This window comes from Castanea sativa, chromosome 11, assembly GCF_040712315.1.
Source record: "Castanea sativa cultivar Marrone di Chiusa Pesio chromosome 11, ASM4071231v1".
NCBI lineage: Eukaryota > Viridiplantae > Streptophyta > Magnoliopsida > Fagales > Fagaceae > Castanea > Castanea sativa.
In genome coordinates this window covers 68050742-68071672 of record NC_134023.1, presented here as the reverse complement: position 1 = coordinate 68071672, position 20931 = coordinate 68050742, and the positions used below count along the sequence as shown (strand labels likewise).

The window sequence follows — 20931 nt, the reverse complement described above, 5'->3', positions numbered from 1 at the left end:
GTGAGTTTGGAAGTTGTGGATTCGAGTAATGACAAAACCCATTAGTGTCCCATAAGTCTTGCATCATAAGGCAACGAAAGGGTTTAAGTGTTAATAGGACAATGACCACGCTTGTAAATGAACTAATCATTTATAAACAACTTGAGTTTGACTCGATAAAAAACTCATTCGTTTTGTTTGTTAATGAATAACTTGAGTTTGGCTCAATAGAGTACTTAGGTTGGATCTCAAGCTCAAATTTTAAGGTTTTTTTTTACAAGTTCAAGCTTAAACATCATTTATAAGCTTGGTTTGAGTTCAAATTAAGTTTGAACATTTTATTTATGTTGTTTAGCCAAACTTGAAACTTGACTCATTTACAATCCTACCTGCAAACCCTTTTTTTTTTTCTTCTATATATAAAATGAAAATAATACAATAGATAATCTATAACCCTAGTTAGCATGTTTGGCTTCCTCTCTATTCTCTCCCTCTACCACTTCCCCCTTCCTTTTTTGGGTCAGACTTTTTGTGGGTTTATTAACACACATAAACTAGGAGCTCAAAAGTCCAGATCCCATTCTCTATTGGGCCAAGCAACAAAAGGGCTTTTGCTTGTAGCCCATACTTACATCTCCTCCACAACTTATTTCTGTTTTCTTCACTTTCAACATTTGCGTCTTTCTGCAAAGCAAAAGCGGGAAAGGATCAGAGAAAATCAAGGGCACTCTCTCTCTCTCTTTGCTCCTCTCTTTACAACTCTTCATTCCCAGAATCTCACTTAAGGTACAATTTTCTTTTATACAAGCACTCTTCACTCACACACACAAACACAAACTTTTTTTTTTTTTAAGTCCAAAGCCACTAAACCCAATTTTTCATCAAAACCCAACTTGTATCTTTGTCTCTCATATGCAATTTTAGTATTTGCTTGATAACCCTTTTATTCAATTGCTTTTTTCCTCACTTGGGTTTGATTTTTTTAAGGTCGTTTCAAAAAGGTTGTCTTTTTTTGGTTGAGACAGAACAATCTTAAAAGAGTTAGCTGAGAAAACCCAAGTTTAAGATATGGTAAGTTTCTCTCTCCTCCATGTTGTTTTTTTTCAGTTTTAGATTTGTTGGAATTTTATATTGGGGTTGCTTATATATATTGATGTGTGATTTTGTTGTAGTCAGGAAGCAGGAAAGAAACAGTTTTGGACCTTGCAAAGTTTGTGGACAAAGGTGTCCAAGTCAAGCTCACTGGTGGTAGACAAGGTTATTGTTACATAACTTTCATGTTTTGAGTTAATTATGTGTTTAAAACTGGATAGCAGATTCCAATGAGCTCTAGCTGATTCCCAAACTCAAACTCACGACACATCGTAACCCAAAAAACCCCATATGGGCTGAACTGTGACCCAAAAACCAACTTTTTGTAAACACATTGTATTTTTCTTATCAATATAACTTCTTTTACCTATAAAAAAAAATGTTGCATACCAAATTTAATAACTTAGAGATGTGATTTAAAATAGGCATTCAGTGTGAAAGTATTTGAACCAATAGGATATCTATCCACATAACCTAGTTTCATGAGGAATATGAAATATGCTTATTGCTTTTGAGAGCTTCAACACTAGCAAATTTTGGCTTCTGAAAGTAGAAACTAGAGTGATTTTAACTATGGAAGTTGTTTCTATGGAATATGGGAAGTTGTAAATCTTGTGTTTGATTATGGTAGTGACTCTTGAAAGCAGAAAGAGCCACCATGTTGACTAAAATTGACCCTATCAATCCTAGTTCTTTAGGGTATTTTTTTGGGGGTCATTAGGATGGATTGGACCCTGTTGGATTCCTTTTACTGGGGTTTACGATGCTCTGAATATTGACAATTTATATCAAACAGCAACTATGTTGGGTCTATAATTAAATGAAATATTGTCATTACTGATCAAGTATGACTATGTAACTTTTTTTTTTCTTTTTTGGGTTGCAGTGACAGGGACTCTAAAAGGATATGATCAGTTACTAAACCTTGTTTTGGATGAAGCCGTAGAGTTTTTGAGAGGTAGTTACTTAATGGCTTACTGACAATTGCTTATGAGGTTGTGTGTGTGTATATGGTTTTAATGCTTATGTTCAAACTGATCAAATGGTTTTGGTAGTATTTGATCAGTTATTAAACCTTGTTTTGGATGAAGCCATAAAATTTTGAGAGGCCGTAACTTCATGGCTTACAGGCAGTTGTTATGACTGTGTGTGTGTGTGTGTGTGTGTGTGTGTGTGGGTGTAACTAGTTAGCTCTGTGGTTTTGATGCATCAATTCAAACTATTGGTCATGGTTGTATTTTGATCTTTTTGAACATTTATTCATCTATGGTTAGTGGGAAAGATAATGTTAATATTAACTCTTCCTAATATTATCATTCTTTAGAATGGAAAACTCATCAAAGTTGCCATGCTGATCATTTTTTTGATACATTTCAAGTGGGGGAGGGGGGAGTCAGAACCATGTCTTTGTTGGAAACACCAGGAGGTCTAGTTAACCTAAAGGTCATTGGCGTTGCCATGCTGATCATCGTCAGTTCTATGTTCCTTTTGTTCAACTAAGCTTATGGAAATCCTAAACTTTATTGCCCTGACTATTCAACTGAGCTGTAATTGTCTGTTAAAATCATTATAAATCAAAGCACAAAAGATAATTGTTATTATTATGGTGTTGAATTCTAAATAATCTTGCATCAGATTTGATTCCTGAGCTAATCTTCTATGTCATCGACGTCATATCAACCATCCATTGTGCACAATATGAGTCCTTTAGTTTCAGATACCAGTTGTCTCAACCCAAGAGAGCAAATTACCAAAGAAAAACAAATAGAACATCACATTGGATGTTGGAACGTCACGCTTCACTTCACAGGGCCCTAAGTGGGACTTGCATGGGACATGATGGCTTTTTTTTTTTCCTCCTGTTCCTTCCCATGCTGGATGGAGCACTATCCAAAATGTAGGTGGCTTCTCTCCAGCACAAGAGAGAACTGAATTCCATTGTAGAGTGTCACATTTTAATGTAACTGTAATATTTATGCTTCATGTGATAAGTGCACAAGATGATCTCAAATTAAGATATGTTGTTACAATCTGCACCCAATTGTCAAGAGAATACAGGAAGGAACAAAAGCTGTGATAAATTCACAGAAACTTTCAAATTCCTTTTCTTCCCATATGATCTAATAGCAACAGAATGACATTAGATTAATTTAGCTTTAGGTATGTATGCTCTCTCTATTGCTGTTTGTGCTTCTTGTTCTTAATTCTTTGCAATCTAGTTCCTTTTATTTATTTATTTATTTTTTAATATATAAATATGGTAATACATTTTGGTTGAGTTACATGAGCCATTTGTTATGTTAATTTGGTCACTTTAAACATGATCCCTGTTGAGTTCCATGGCTATTTGTTACGGGGGGGCTATTGCCATATGGAGATTATTTAGCTCTTACTTATAAAAGGATATATTCATTGAGTTAATTGTAGAGTCAACTAGAACAGTGATGGGTGATGACAATGTGGAGAGTGATGAAGTTCAGGCACACACCATAAGAGTTGAAGTGACTGCAGAGTATAAGTACCTAAAAAAATGTTCATTGTTTCTAACAAAAGTAAGCGTACAAGGAGAACTTTAAGTTTGATTTGCCAATGAACATTAGTTTAAATGATACCTCTTCCCCATGTAAGAGTAAGGTGGAGGGTGAGGTCATGAATTTAAGGCCGGCTGAGTTCGTATGTAATTTACTAGTTTAAAAAAATGAAGTTTATTTTATAAGGATAAACTATGATAGGACTTATCAAAAGAATGATAAACTATGATAGGGAACCATCTTGTCAGGATTGATTGGGTGTCACCCTTCTTTTACATATTTTGGTTAGACAATGGTTGAAATCTTTTACATTTGCAAGAGTTACTAGAGCTAATTGATTTAATTCTTTTATTATATTTGAGTGGTGGATAACATTAAATACATAAACCAAAAAAAGTAAGTCTTTAAACAAAAGGTGAAAAAAGAGACAAGAAGCATTATGTTTACATTTCAATGTAATTTCCTCTTCTAGATAATATTGGAAAAGCTAACCAAAGCATGCAAAAATGGATGGTGCACTATCAATCTTGATGCTGCACTGCCCTATCATGGATTGTCCTACTTTATATATAAGGCATATTGAAATAAACAGTATTAAAATAAATAAATAAAGGCTACTGTGTGCCTATAACCTATCAAAACACAAGGAACGTGATCTTTGGCCTATCCTTTAGTGTTCTGTTTAGTTTTTATTTAGAAGGCTAACAAGTAGTGAATGCCAATTAAAAGATATGAGCCTCTTTGCTTAATTGTGACATGTTGCAAATCCCATTGATTCAAGTGGTGAGACACCATATGTGGTGAACCACCATGGTGAGACTTCATGTTCTATCCTATCATTTTCGGGTATTTGGGCAGCTTGACTATTACAAATGTCAAGGCCTTGTAGCTCAGATGAGCTTTTACCATTAAAAAAGGGAGATTGAGTTTTGGCCTTGCCTTCATTAGCTCAATTTGACTCCAAATGATTATATGTGCTTAAAGGTGTAATATGCTAAGTTACACGCTTTCAAATTGTTATCGTCTAAAAAGTAAAAAGTAAAGTTCCATTTAAACAGTTTGATGGCTATCTTTATTATAAGATGTAGTCACATGCATCTGACACTTCACTGATTTAGAAGGCCTAGGTGCCAGTTGTTTGCATCTGTATGAAGAAATTTCCATATTGCAGAAGATTGTAGTAGTTATCAGTGCTTAGTTCATATGCATGTAGGCACCCACATTTAGCAAGTATCTTCCTGAAGGTTTGTATAAACCTGCAGCTGCTGAACAATGATAGCAGTCTGTTCTAATTTGGACAGTTTTAGACAGTAATCAATGTCAAGTAGTCAATAAGAGAGCCAAAAAGCCTAAAAGCAACCCACATTGGACGTGTATTTTCTTGAATTTATTTCTGGACTTCTTTTGTATCATGTAGTGTTGTTTTTTTTTTTATTGTAAATTCCATGCACCTTTATATATTTGCCTTATCTTTGCCAAGAAGCCTTGTAGTGATATACTGTAATTTATACAACTTTTTGAAGTTTCTAGACAAATTAACTTGGAATATTTTGCCCTTGTTCTGCAGATCCTGATGATCCACTGAAGACTACTGATCAAACCAGGCGCCTGGGCCTAATAGTATGTTCTTTTCCAGTATATGCATTTCTTCATGAATATAAGCATCTACCATGGTGTAACCCAAAGCATGGATTGTAAATATTGCTGTTAAAAGACATCTTGGCACGCTTTCTAACTTATTTATGATGAAAACCATCATCTTTTGAATTTGCTAGACCACTTAATATGAAAAAAGCTTGCCCTTTTACTTATTCTCACAAGTTTGAATTAATTAAATGACAGTGAGATTTTGAACTGCCCAATACCATTAGATCAACCTCATAATTATCATGTCAATTTTTTTACTGTAAGGTAGTTGCATAAAAGATATTTTTGTCATAGAGACTTGAATTATAGGATCCAAACATGATGCTCAATAAATATTTTTCTGATACTGCTTGAAGCCACCTTTCTTATGAAAGCCTACCGACTGCAAGTAACTTAAGTTTTTGGCACAATTCTCTATATTGTAATAATTGGCTGCCATTGGCATTACTTGGTGCTAGACAAGACATCTTTGAATTGCCGGGAATCTCTTTAAAGTGGCATGATTCAATAGAACGTGTTTTAATAATGTACTTCAATACTTTTCAAGATTCTTCTGTGTTCTTGTGAATTATTTGATGAGTGCCCTATCGTTTTCAATATAACTGGCTTCCCAACTTGCTTGCTTTTTATTCTGAATTTTGTGCCAAAAAGAAAATGCTGGTAACAGTAACATGGATTCTGAGTCATTAAGAAAGAGAAAAATCACTGTAGCACTTTTTTATTCAATGTTGCATTAAGCAAGAGAAAAGCTCAATCTAGCAGCTTTTTATTCAATACTGCATTATATGAGGAAAAATAAAAGGCTGGATCAGTGACTGGTCACTCAAATTTAAGAAAAAAATAGCACCTATTACAATGTTGGAGCATTGAATTTAAATATTGAGTGGAGAAAGGAAATAATTTCAGTCATTTTTTTCCTGAATATATGTGAGGAAGAAAGACACTAGCTAAAACTTTAAACAATCTTCAATGAATTTTGTTCTTTCAATTTTGTTTTCTTGTTGGAGGTAAACAATCTTTGATGATGAATTATTGTGCTGCAGGTTTGCAGGGGAACCGCTGTAATGCTTGTGTCCCCGACAGATGGCACAGATGAGATTGCCAACCCTTTTATCCAGCCAGAAGGGGCCTAGGCATATATCTTATTGTATTTTAATCAGTGATCTAAATTTGTATGCTTTAACCAGTTTAATTCTAAGAAACCTTAATGGGGAGAAGTTAGTGATGAGCCTCATTTTAAAGGCTTACTTTGCAGACTTGAATGTTGTCATCTCTGAACTAAAGTAGTAAGATCGTTATCTTTTATTTGTTTTCTTCTGAACTGCATTGATGAATATGATATAGAGGTGGTCTGAAGGCCCACTGGAAATTGACAGACTCATTGTGGTTTTGCCCCATGTTAATGCACTAGTCTGCAGACTAGTTGTCCACATGGAAAGAAAATGACAGGAAAGAAAGTAGAGTTACCCCTTTTTCCCCACTACACCCAAATGTCTCATAGTTGGAAGAAATATTCCAAACCTTGTGTACCAGTCCTTTATTTCACATAAATGTGGGTCTCATGCATAGGGATCCACATATGAGGTCTATTTTTATGTGATAGTAAGGAGTAATGTACAAGGTGTACTAAATAATTTTACCTCAAGGTTATTTCCTTGCTACCACATTTAAACTATTGTTTAGATATAAAATTTCACTATGGCTATATCTTTCATTAAAAGGAAAGATACGTATTTTCCTCGAAGCGTGTGAATTTGAATCTAGGTTCTCAGTGTGGATAATGTGTTTCATGCATAGGACATATACATTGTTAGTCCTACAATTGTCTCAAACTTGACAAAGCCACCAAAGATGCAACACGAAAGTGAGTAAATCGGTTAGGAAAAGGAGCATTTTACTTACAAAGCTGTGCATTTATCTTTTCAAGTTGGATGTTCCTTGAGAATAATTCACAGTTGGGCAGACTGTGGAAGATCTTATCAATGGAGTAGTTTGTTGTTTAGATAGCAAGTTAAGCCGTCTAGATGTGACTTTTCTTAGTTGGGAAATATATTTGTTTATTTATTTATTGTTCCTTTGCCCAATGATTTCATAAAAGACTGCTTTTGATGGTGGGGAAGCCAATGAGGTAATGAGACACTTTCGGTTTTCTGACAGCTATTTGTTGAATAGAAAATTGTTTGTATTGCTGTTTGATGTCTACTCTCATTGGATATATTGTTACTTAAAATATTATAAAGAATTTTCCTTAAATAAAACAAAGTTCTTTTTCAAATAATGTATTATTGAAATTTCTTGGACTTCTTCAACTTCACTGTTCCTTTATTCATGAAGACTGCTGTCCACTGATTCTTGGACATGTATGTATGGCTGTCCTAATTGTTTTTGAGTTAACTATGATGGGTCATGTGAATTTTTCTCCTCTTTCAAATTATTTGACAGAACATTAAAGATATGTCTTTGCATAATTCAGCAATTTTTTTTATGCATTTTCTGATTTTTTTTGGTATGGGATTGTAATTGAATACTGAGAAATGTTTATGTGATTGATTTTGGTTTGATGGTTAACTTTGCAAGACAAACTTTGCACTAGCCAAAATCAAGCAGCGCCCATCTAATTTAGAATAATGTTTTCCCAATAGTTCATATAAAATATTCATAATCGAATTAGGGAATGCATTATGGAGTCAAGGTGGCTTTGTATCCAAACAAATAATCCAAAAAACAAAACAGAAAAGGACATTTCTATGGGGAAAAGAAAATTGTGAAACACGTGGGATGCTTAGTTGTCTCTCTCTCTCTCTCTCTCTCTCTCTCTCTCTCATAAGGAAAGTTAATTGTTAGAATAAAGGGAGAAGAAAATCTGTCTAGAGGGTAAGGAAAAAGAGAACCTATATTTTAATTGAAAATATCAACCATCAACAGTATGTAGTAAGTCTCTCATAACATATAAATCTTACATTCACAATATATGGATCTCACATGTCAAATCACAAACTCGCATTATAAATGAAATTCATAGTAAAATGCTACTATGATTCAGTAATTGAGTATACTCTATAGTAGGGATGCATGAGATAACTTTTTTTCTTCTTCTTTCTCTTTGGAGAAATGAGAGTATTCAAAGTTTTTCAAGCATTTAACTATTCCTTCCTTAAAGTGGCCTTAAGATGCTATTTAGAAGTTTAAAAACTAGGACCTCATAGATATCACAACTTATTAAGAATCACTATACCAGCCTCTTTGGGGTTCATTAGAAATAACTTCTCAATGACATTCGCCAGTTGCTATTGAAAAATTATGGTCTTGGTTTTTAGCATATCTCTTGCAAGGTAATTATATCTATCACTGAAAAGTTACTAGACAACTGATAGGCAACTTGGCTATATTGTGGACAGACTGCAATTGACCCATTCTTGTAAGGGTCGATTCATGATCCAATTGAGCACTACGAGTTATGGCCTTCACCAGACAAAAGTGACAGCAAAACTGCTAGGAATAGCTTCTTTTAATTTTCATTAACTAAAAGTGGTTAATCATATATATATATATATATATATGTGTGTGTGTGTGGCAGTTGTCATCTCTAAAAGCTTCTCCATTCTTCTTTTTCAATAAAGAAACTCTCTTTCCCTCTATATGTACCAACTGTTACCTTTAGAAACTTCTTCATTCTTCATTTTGAATTAAGGATTTCTCTCTCTTTCTCTCTCTCTCTCTCTCTCTCACAGGGGAGAGACAATCGGCTCTCATTCTACTGAGCATTAACTGTAATGCCACTGTCATCTCTAGAAATTTCTTCATTACAGTTGGTGCTCAGCAAAATGAGAGCCAGTTGTTCCTCTCCTAAGAGAGAGAGAGAGATTCTTAATTGGAAAAGAAGAATGGATAAACTTCTAAAGGTAACAACTAATACTACAATTATTAGTCTATTACTCAACAGAATGAGAGCCGACTGTTCTCTCCTATCCCTATAAATATCTCTCCCCCCACCCCCCTCTCACCTCTTGGAAACACACACTACAAGACACTAACAAAAATTCATAGATAACAACAAAATTCATGTATCAATAACAAAAATCTATACAATGACCTCAACCTCCATTTATTTCTTATTAAAGAGAATATGTCAAATTCATAAGATGTTTTCGTCTTTGACCAAATTTGTTAGCAAATCATTATCAGTTTCAAATTTTCAATACCTTTAAGTCATTTCACTGATCAAACAACCTAAAAAAACGTTTTTATCTTTTTTATTTATTTATTATAGGTGGAGAGATTAGGGGGTTGAATCAAGACTCAAGAGGTGATTTTTTGGATGGTTTAAAGGTTATTATATTTAGGTTAAGTCTTGGAATCAAAAATTTCTCAAAGGAACCATTCCAATTTCCATGTCATTGGCCCAATGCAGCTTTTTTTCATATTGATTTGGACGGCTAATACCCCCCATAGCTGACTTGATTATGATGCCAATAAACCAATGGGTCCCTTTGCCACCAGGTTTTCTTTAGGGCTGTGGGGCAAAGCTACTTTGGATCCATTTTTTCATGACCAAGTTTGGCTGGAAGCTTGGAAGAAAGATTCCAACAAATAACTTTCATTTTATAAAAAAACGTGGTTTTCATTGGAATTGATATTCATTGTGAAAATGCTAGAATTGAATATGATTTCCTTTTCTCTATTAAAATTTCACATATATTGGATACCTCATAAGCTATGAGCCTTACAAGCATAATACAAATTGTTAGGAGTTAGGAGTATTCATTTTCAAGTGAGTTTGACCTTTGATTAAGAGTTTTGTGGTTATTGACAGACTAATATTATTCGATTCTTTTCATGAGAAGAATCCGAGTTAAAATTTCTCTTTTGCGTTTGTTGTGAAAATGACTAGAACTGAATATAATTTCATTTTCTCTATTAAAATTTCACACATATTGGATACTCATAAGCTATGAACCTTACAAGTATAATACAAATTGTTAGGACTTAAGAGTACTCATTTTCATCTCTTTCTTTTCACTGGTGTACATACATTTTTTTTTTTTTGAGAAATTAATTAGGTGTAATATGTTTTGTAGTTTATTGACACATTAACATTATCTGATTCTTCTCAAAACGAGTTAAAATTTCCCTTTCGCGTTTATTGTAAGTAATTACAATAATAAATTACTAATAAATAAATAAAAGAGTTTGACCTTACCATTATACATTTTATACACTTATTTCCTTGAACCATTGAGTAAGTTTTGTACCCGTTCAAACTATGAATTGTGATAGGGAGTTTATCCTTTCCATCCACTTGTGTTTTGATTCATTGACATTGAAACATTTGTCGACTCTTGTGAATTACCTTTTGTTAATTGTCACGTTGTTCCTCTTCCTTCAAATTAATGTATTAAACTAAGTTCATTTTATTTTTTTGGTAATGCTAGTAAGACACAAATTTTTACAATATTTTTTTATTACTTATTATGATGTGCTCATCGGTACAATATTGACTATTGGTATCTCTTTTTATTACTCACCAATTACAATACGCGACCTTAATAAAAATAAAAAATAAAAATCATTTTGTCATTGAACTTATCGTTTACCTTTTTGGTTGACCATAATAATTTATGAGTGAGCCAACTTGTTCGTTAGCAATATATGCATGCCTATGTTCCAATTGTGAACAACTTGGGCTACTTGAAGATTTTCAACATATTGACTTTTAAAAAAGGTATAAATGGCTGAAGCTTCTGGTTTTTTTTTTTTTTTTTCCCTGATTTTTCAACTGCATAATGAGAAAGATTAAATCTGGTAGGCTTAACTTCCTCTACAAGTTGGAGAAGTAGTCATCAATAATTATGTTTGTCAAACAACTTGCATTAAAAGTTAAAACTAAATTGGGAATTTGTGGGTTCAATTTTTAGTGAATTACCAAAAGAAAGACGAAAATTTTGGGTTTGACATAGAAGAGAATCTTATTTGTACAAAAATAGTGTAATTGAATTAACTTGTTTATGAACAATTTGACATTTGTTTAAGAAATGAATTATTTATATTTGTTTGTTTAGTAAACAAGTAAAGCTCAAACACAATAATATATTCGTGAATAAGCTCGAATATTATAGTTTTATATTTATACTTGTATAAAAATATACCTATATAGACTTAATGTTGAATTGTGTAAGTTTGTAAATAAGTTCATATGATATCACATTTTAATTTGTAATTTGTTGATAATATAATTAGTTCATTTGTAGTAAAACTAAAAATTCATGATTTGTGAAGGGGTAAAAAAATTGAAGTCATAGTTTTATTATATATATCACAAACAAATTCATGAACAAGTTTAAACTTCTTTGACAAAAATAGAAACCAAAATTGAACATGAAACATTGTTTGGTGATGAGTTCAAGCTTAACTCGTGTTCGAAATAAAATTAATTGAACAATCCTAAATTGTTAGTGCTCAACTTGGTTCAGTTTAAATAAGGAAAAAAAAAGGCTTTATGCTCTACTCCTTTTCTCCATTCCAATCAAATCAGATTATCAGATCAATTTTTGTCCCTGGGGACCTTGCTGTAACAAAGGTTATAAGACCCAAGATATGACAAACAAATTCATAAACAAGTTTAAACTTGTTTGACAAAAATATAATCCAAAATTGAACATGAAACATTGTTTGGTGATGAGTTCAAGCTTAACTGTGTTCGAAATAAAATTAATTGAACAATCCTAAATTGTTAATGCTCAACTTGGTTCAGTTTAAATAAGGAAAAAAAAGGCTTTATGCTCTACTCATTTTCTCCATTCCAATCACTCCATTCCAATCAAATCAGATTATCAGATCAATTTTTGTCCTTGGGGACCTTGCTGTAACAAAGGTTATAAGACCCAAGAAAGCAGATAGGTTATCACCAAGAAAGTTTCTATACAAACCAGTCGGCTACTTGGAATTTCATGGACAAAAATAAGTTGATCCCATTCTTGTCATGGACCATACATGAACCAAAAGTCCAAAGCAAGCATACGACCATCACTAAAACTAGAAAACAAACAGTAAAACGACTATTTAGTACGAAAATGACACTTTTTTTTTCTTTTTATACTTCTTTTTTTCAAAATGTTATATTTGATTCAAATTTAGTACAATTATTCTATTATTAAACATTTTTTCTTTTAATTCAAACATCTTTGAGTAGTTGAGTATGCAGTTTTTTCGAGTTCCGCCTATATACTAAATTATTATAAGGAGGAATTTCTTAAAAATGGCCTTAAGATACTGGTAAGAGATTTTGAACTCAGAATTTCATTGATATCATAAGGCCTTATGCTTATTTTTTTTCTTTTTTTCTTTTTTACTTCATCTTTTTTTTTTTAATTTCTCAAAATGGTAAGTTTGGTTTCTAAAGAAATCAAGCACCATAGTTAATAATATTCCATTATCTAACCAAAAAAAAAAAATTAACTCAGATAAATTTACAACAATATTTAAATCCAAATAAAATGAGATTTGTTAATAACTCATCTCACGTCCAAGTCTACCAAAAATGAGATCAAAGACAAATAGCCCAATGATTTGACCAAGACCAAAAATAAAGATAAATAAACCAAGCTCGATCTATTCACATATTAAATTTCCACTTGCTCCAAACATTAAGGTGATAAGAAATATTGATGTAATTACTCACTAATTATCTTTAAAACTAGTCATCTTGACAATAATATCATATTGGATGGCTGATATCACTGGTGACAACTTGAGGATAACACACCAATATTGAATCTCTTTGCAACTAGGTTGGCCTGTATTTACGTATTTGTGGGTGTGTTTAAACATGCTTAAACATTTGCTTTTTGACGTCTTTCTCCATGAAAGACCCACTCACGTGATACCAACCACATTAAACCAATTACACCACAATTGTAAAGAATCCTTTTGTAGCCACAATTTGGAACTATATATAGCTCCAAATAGATTAATTCTCTACATTAATCACTTTTTAATGGAGCAAAACTTATATGATACTAATTTTTTTGCTTACAATTATTTGTTTAGAGTTCTGTAGCGAGGATAAAAAAAATTTGAACTCTGTTTGTTCTCATGTAAAGAATTAAAAAAATGTTACTGAACTGCAAGATTATTGACATAAATACTATTCACGTGTGCATTTGATCTCTACTGGTTATAACTTATGATACTAATTTAATTATCAATTTAAATTTGTATTCTACCAAATAATATAGTCATTTAAAAAAAAATCAAAAAATTTATACTTATCTTACTTGCCACCTACCCAAATTTTCTCAAAACTCTAAATGCATATATAGCAAGGGACAAAGGCTACATCATAGCTAGGTGGGACAGCAACAACCCATCATTTTATAGTTTGTGGGTGAAACTTTTATAGAAATTAATAATTTAATTTAAAACCTCTGCCCAAAAAAGAATAGTTCTCTCACTTCTCTGTAGAGCAAATGATTAGACAACATATATAATACTGAGCAAAATAATAATTTCTGACAAACAGCAACTGAGAAATGTATTTTTTATATATAGTATTAATTCAATGTGTTCCCATATTTTATACGGGTGGGTAGATTCTCATTATTCTTCAAGCATGCTTCACTTTTTTATAAGAAAATTAATAAGTACCATTATTAGCTGGTCCCCGAAAAATATTTTTTTGTCATTATCAATAGTTGCATGGCAATCACAATGTCTCTTTGTATGGAAGACCATGTCTTATATGACACGAACATTAACAATTGCAAAAGCCAAATTTATTTACAAATGTTGCAAAGAAGAATAACTAACAGTCAAAGCTCAAGGATTGGTTTTAATGGATGGAGTCTAAAGTTATGCAAAAGTGATATGTTTTTGTTTTTTTCTAATTAATAAATTGAGAAGATAGAGGAAATTTTACAGGTGAAAATCTCAAACCCACCTCAAAAGGCACTTATCCTTTGAGACAATATAATTGGTCTATAAGACTTTTAATTATAAAAATTAAAGATGATAATATAATAAATAACAGATTATGAATCTTAATCTTTATTTATGGATCCAAAATTTAAAATTTTAGGGTTTAAAATCAAACTAATCTTGAACTTTAAGAGTGTAAATTGATTAATTGACCATTATAAATAAGTTAATGGGTGCTTTTAGAGCAATTATTAATAAATAATTTCAAAAAACCTTTGGCACCATTTTAATAAAAAATATTTAAAAAAATTGTCAAAATAATTAATTTTTTTTCATAAAAATTTTTAAATATATTTTCTAAACTGATGCTCTTAAAGAATCGGTTAACTTTTTCATTATAAATACGCTTAGAGATGGAGTTATTTCATATTTGGGTTAATTCCTTGATAAAAAGGTACTAGCAACACCAAATTAGGTACACAGATAAATCACACTATCATTTCATATTGGAAGCAGTTTCTAGGCGTATTAGGTTGCTAAAGCTACTTTCTTGTAGGATCCTAGCTGGCTTGTATATTGTTGAGTGCAGTTTAGGGTTTCGAGTAATATATATATTATCATTTTCCACAAAAAAGCTATAGATTCTTTCATAATCCAACCATTTATATGGTTGGGTTTCAGCAGGTAAAATTAACTTTCCTATATAATACTTGTTAAAAGAGGAAGAGGGAAAAAGAAAGAACTTCTTCTTAACCAATCGTGTCTTGACTTTTTTTTAAGAGTTTTAACTGATAGCGCATTTAATTTGTTTATGATGATAACTCTTTATCATCAGCTTAAACCACCAATTAGTTTTTAGTGTAGGTGAAAATTGAACCTCAAATCTCTTATATAACTATTAGAAACTTAACTAGTTGAGTTAACTAAAACGTACAATCGTGTCTTGACTTGTTTTCAATGGAAACACACAAATTCGTGATACCTAAAAGATACATTCAGCCAAAAAAAAAAATAGTAATACCTAAGCTAAGAGATCTATGCATGGTCGAAAATTTCATTGGAGATAAATAAAAGTTGCAGAGTATCGTAATTGATGCTAGCACTCATCCAAAGAAAATGAATTATTGATCAACTTGAAAGTAACTAGCAACCTTCTGGAATTTGGATGGTGAAGAATCCACCACCTAGACAAAGTGCTTCCATGGTCCTCTCATAAAAAGATTTCTCATATCCACTAGAAAACAACATTTTCATTTCCAAACAACTTACTGTACACAACTTGAATTTGACCCCAATTAGTGTCTTAATGCATATATTTCAATAGTCTCCATCTTTTTCTAACCAAAATAACCATACAAAATAAATTAGTGAAAACACTAAGCACCTTGTAACTTAATCGATATCTTTCTATACACAAGTGTCTAGAGGTCTAAAAAGAAAAAAATTGAACCTACAAAATTAACTGCATGTTATAAGTTATAACTATCTCAAAATAATAATAAAAACGGTTGAAAAGATTAAAATTTCAAATGGAAATCAAAATAATGCCACTTAATGTTTTTTAAATTTTGATGACTTGATATGACTTAAACCATCCATTTGACCATATGTATGATTAAAATTTTAAGAATTTTACGGTAGAGTTACTCTAAAAACTTTAGAGAATCTTAATCTTTAAGGAAGATATTAGATAGGATACTCCCTTACGTTTGTTCTTCTTCACTTTCTCATGTACGGACTTAAATATATATATATTGACCATCGATTAGTGATGCATGAATCTCACCAAAAGATGCAAAACAACAAATATTTATTATATGCCATCTCCAAGATAAATTTGAGAGAACCAAATCTCCTTATTTAAAAACAGAGTTTAGGGTACACGTTGCATGCAAAGAGAGGCTTAAAGAGTCACAATAGGGAAGTGGTCCATAAAGTATATAGATATCCCAGTTACTATGTGACACCCTCGTATATTACAATTTACAAATGTACTAATACACTAATGTTACGTCTAACAATAATTTCACAATAAATTTTAAGTGATTAACTGTTACTAGTTCTAATTTAAATTTATCACTTGCATCAATTTTTTACACACTAATAATAATTTGTCATCTAAAATTTGTTTTAAAAATATTGTAGATGTAACATTTTCCCAATCAGCAATCTCATGGGTCACTTCTCTTTCTTTTTTCTTTTTCTTTTTTTTTAAATAGAAACATGGGTCACTTTAAGAACAAATAAGGGCTAGCAAGTTGTGTTTAGGACCCATTGCCCATTGGCCTACTTCCCTCTAGGTCTAGAACTCGCATTCTTGTGCCTAATAACGAATAAAATAAGAGCAAGCAAGTTGAATTTAGGAGTTGGGACCCATTTCCCATTGGCAACTTCCGTCTAGAACTTGCAATCTTGTATAATAATAATAATAATCCTAAATGAATTAAAAATTTGGATCACAGCTAACAGATATTTTCAAATTAAACCTTATAAATTTGTTAGTCTCATGTAGAACTTGTTGACTTTGACCATCTGATAGGTTTTTGTGAACAGGTTCACCAAATTCCACCAAATAACAAAAACTAAAAAATAAGAGTAAGGTTAGAGACACACTTATTCTCTTTTTAATAGAGATTGACTTAATTCCTTAAGAAGAAAGTCATTTGATAAAATTGATACTCGTTAACAAGACCCAATATAATTTTAGCTCTTGAGGTATATTTTTCGATCAAAACAATACAAATAGCATTTCAATTTCATGTCCCTCAAAGGTCAAACATGCTCACAATTCACAACTTCACCCAATAACAAAAACTCAAAAACAAGAGTAATATTAGGGAGACACTCATTCCTCTTTTAATTGAGAATGGTTTTTAGTTCTTTAGAAAAAGCCCTTCTATCTTTGTAAAAAATCGCTACAAACATCGGTACTCATTAATTAGACCCAATATAATTTTACCTTTTTTTGGGAGCATATTTTTCGATAAAAAACACAAATAGCATTTCAATTTCATGTCCCTCAATGGTCAAACATGCTTAAAATTCATAGCTTCACCAAATAACAAAAACTCAAAATTAAGAGTAATGTTAGGAACACACTGATTCCTTTTTTAATTGAGAATGACTTAGTTCCTTAGAAAAAATTCATTCTATTGTTGTAAAAAAATTGCAACAAACATCTGTACACATTAACCGGATCCAATATAATTTTACCTTTTTGTGAGGGCATATTTTTCAATAAAAAACACAAAGTAGCATTTCAATTTCATGTCCCTCAAAGGTCAAACATGCTCACAATTCACAGCTTCACCAAATAACAAAAACTCAAAATAAAAGTAATGTTAGGAGAACACTTATTCCTATTTGAATTGAGAAAGACTTAGTTCTTTAGAAAAAGTCCATCTATTGTTGTAAAAAATCGCAACAAACATCGGTCCCGTTAATTGAATTTGAACCCAATATAATTTTACCTTTTTTGGGGTCATATTTTTCGATCAAAAACACAAATAGCATTTCAATTTCATCTCCCTCAAGGGTCAAACATGCTCACAATCCACAGCTTCACCAAATAACAAAAACTCAAAAACAAGAGTAATATTAAAAACACACTCATTCCTTTTTTAATTGAGAATGACTTAGTTCTTTAGAAAAAGTCATTTTATTATTGTAAGAAATAGCAACCCAATACAATTTTACCTTTTTTGCTAACATATTTTTCGACCAAAAACAACACATATAGCATCTCTATTTCACACAAATAACATTTCTATTTCACGTCTCTCAAAGGTCAAACATCATCTCAATTCGCAACTTCACCAAACAAGAGTAATGTTAGGAACACATTAGTTCCTTCGAAAAAAATTCCTATTCTTGTAAAAAACCACAATAATTTTGCAATAAATATCGGTATATCGCAATCCAGACCCATATAATTTTTAACTTTTTTGGGGTATATTTTTCGATCAAAAACACAAATAGCATTTCAATTTCATGTCCCTCAAAGGGCAAACATGCCCACAACTCGCTGCTTCACAAACCACCCTTTCAAAATTCAAAGAGTTAACAAAAAGTTTTATCCCCCAACCACAATATATCTACATCCATCATCCATGACAACCTGTTCATCATCATCATCATCATCATCATCATCAACGTCATTTTGCACCAACCAACTCTCAATCACAGCCGTCCAATCAAAAACACGTTCCTCGAGATCCCCCCATCCCCCAATACCACACGCAAACGTTGCTATCACTCCAACTTTACAGCTTTTTCTCTCTTTTTTTTATTTATTTTATTTTATTTTATTAATATTTACTATATTTGTTCCCCAGTTTCGCTCCACACGCGTGTCAATTCCCCATTCGACCAGCTTAGTACCAATCATGTCAACGTAGCAAAATTCCACCTACAATAACTCGTATCGTTTTTTAATCCATAATATCGCGATATAACCAATGACACAAAAAACAAGTGGGACCAGCCGACTTTTTAACCTCCACAACGGAATTTTCCAGTTACAACCACTCGAAATTACCATAATACCCTCATACAAGTCTATCAAATTTGTAAAAAAAAAAAAAGTTCAGAGACACAATAATTTCATTTCCAACCCAAAAAAAAAAAAGCAAAAATTAAAAAAAAAAAACAAAAACAAAAATTAAAATAAAAAAAGATAATTCAAGATTGATCGAGAAAACGAAAATCAGAGAGAATTTTGATTTTCTTTTACAACAATTTTTCTCTCTTTTTTTTTTTCTTCTAATATTTTCTCTCTCTAGGATTGAGAGAGTAGCGTAGCAATCGAATCTCGATCTCTATGAAACTTTTTCAACTTTTTTTTTTTTTTTTGCTTCTTCAATTTTTTTTTTGAATATTTCTACAAAATAATAATAATAATAATAATTTATTATTTTAATAATTTCAGACTCTGACAATTTTGGCAGCCTTGACGACCGGATTTTCTCTCGCAATCGCTTCGCGACCGGCGGCTTTGTAATCGTAGCTGCACACGTGGCGATCGGTGTACCGGTGTTCGGCGCAGAAGAGTTCGCCGCACCGGCACCGGAATCCGGTCAACCCTACCTTCCTCCTGCAACCGAAGCACCGGTTCACCTCTCTCTTCACCTCCGATCCGAATCCGAATCTGAACCCCTCCGATCTAACCCGATCCGCCGCCGCCGCCGCCGCAACGACCTCGCTCGACACCTCCGTAGTAGTACCAGATCTGAACGAACTCGCACTAGATCTATGATGAACCTTCAACAACTTGTTCGCCGAAGAAGAAGAAGATGAAGACACCGTTGTTGTAACCGTCATCATCGTCGTTGATGAAGCGTTTGTTGCTGTTGTTGTTGTTGTTGATGATGATGATGATGCGTTTGTGTTTGTTGTGGTGGTGGTTGTTGATGTTGGTGAATTCGAGGTGTTGAAGCAGTTTTGGCACATGTTGTTGGTGGCCGGATTGCCGGTGAAACCGCAGTTGTTGATACAAAGAGGGATTTTCTCGTGTACCTTGAACTCGGTCTCTTCTTTACCGGTTTTCTGAGCCATCTTTGGTTCGTTGGTTTTGGATCGGAAACGAGCTTTGAGATTTTCACAGAGAGAGAGAGAGAGTTTTTTTTTTTTTTGAGAGAGAGAGAGAGAAAGGTTTGGGTTTGGGGGTTTGAGTTTTGGGGAGAGAGAGAGAGAAATGAGGGGAGATTTGAAGGGATTGAGAGGTCGGTAATGGTGATGGAATATGGGCCTCATAGAGACGCGTAGCCAACATTTTTTTTTCCCTTTTTTTTTTTAAGTGCGTGTGAATTTACTAAAATGTCCTTTGATTTAACTAGATTTTTTTTTTTTTTTAAATTTTATCCTTTGAAGATAGTACTGTTTGTAGATTGGGTTCTGACGTGTTAATTTTTTTTGTACTTATTATGATCCCGCCGCTAATACATATTGTTTTTTTTTTAACAAAGTTTCTCTCTAAATTAGTTTGAAAAAATCCTACAAACTCATCATATATCTTTATATTGAATGGGAAATTTGAAAATTTAACCGTTAGATTGCATGTTCTTATTACATTTTTAATGCTTACAAAATTTCAAGAAGATCAGAGATCAATTGCTATGTCATCAAATAAATGTTATAATTTCAAGTTTTTGTAATCTAAAGTTGTATATAAAAAATAAGTTAATTGATCAAATAGTAAATAACATTCAATTTGAACGAAATTTGATACGTTTGTTAAAAACATAATGGTTAGATTTTCAAAATTCACACCCAAAAAAACAATATATGAGAAGTTTGAAGAGTGTTTTTTTTTATACATAACGGTTTTTTTTCTTGTCTAGTGTTGCATATATATATATATATATATATATATATATATATATATATATATGTATGTATGTATGTATTTTTCTTTTAATTTGGATAAGTTTATTTTGAAGACATAAATTAGTAGGTGAGTGTTTTATTTTATAGAAATTTTAAGTAGAGTTTAAGATATATTTTTACTGGGTTGTTCATAAGTTTTTTTATTGTTAAACGTAGGGTTTAGAAGTATTTTTGAACCTATAAAAGTTTAGTCCAAAGAAGAAACCCTGTTTAAATAGTATAGATATCATCTCTTTTGTTCTTTTTTTTTTTTTTCTTCTTTTTTCTTTTTTAAATTAAGGTTAGAAATAACTTATAGTCTCCCTCTTTCAATTGCTACATAAATAGGTTGAAAGAAAATTTCAATATTAAGGAGACTAATAGAGGGCATTCGAATCCTGATCTT

The 20931-nt window shown here is 32.1% G+C and overlaps 2 protein-coding genes across 3 annotated transcripts; one reads left to right on the top strand and one right to left on the bottom strand.

The window, feature by feature from the left end:
* The first annotated feature begins 626 nt into the window (after window positions 1–626).
* Window positions 627–6552, top strand: LOC142615579 (sm-like protein LSM7). Of its 2 annotated transcripts, none has more exons than XM_075788315.1 (6): window positions 627–765; window positions 967–1050; window positions 1152–1236; window positions 1958–2029; window positions 5170–5222; window positions 6293–6552. In XM_075788315.1, the coding sequence occupies exons 2-6, from the start codon at window positions 1048–1050 to the stop codon at window positions 6380–6382; spliced, it is 303 nt and encodes a 100-aa protein (XP_075644430.1). In that variant the 5' UTR covers window positions 627–765; window positions 967–1047; the 3' UTR covers window positions 6383–6552. The 2 variants fall into 2 exon arrangements, with proteins under 2 accessions (XP_075644430.1, XP_075644431.1); XM_075788316.1 differs by having other exon boundaries at window positions 634–765; window positions 1005–1050.
* A 12194-nt stretch (window positions 6553–18746) lies between these two features.
* Window positions 18747–19904, bottom strand: LOC142617172 (zinc finger A20 and AN1 domain-containing stress-associated protein 5). The gene has a single exon (XM_075789904.1). It carries the CDS (start codon window positions 19713–19715, stop codon window positions 19086–19088), a length of 630 nt encoding a protein of 209 aa, XP_075646019.1. The 5' UTR covers window positions 19716–19904; the 3' UTR covers window positions 18747–19085.
* Window positions 19905–20931: the final 1027 nt, after the last annotated feature.

Coding starts and splice junctions, on each gene's coding strand:
- LOC142615579 (XM_075788315.1), top strand. Junction 1,237..1,957: donor GCTCACTGGTGGTAGACAAG/GTTATTGTTACA, acceptor TTTGGGTTGCAG/TGACAGGGACTCTAAAAGGA. Junction 5,223..6,292: donor CCAGGCGCCTGGGCCTAATA/GTATGTTCTTTT, acceptor ATTGTGCTGCAG/GTTTGCAGGGGAACCGCTGT.
- LOC142617172 (XM_075789904.1), bottom strand. CDS start 19,715: ATGGCTCAGAAAACCGGTAAAGAAGAGACCGAGTTCAAGGTACACGAG.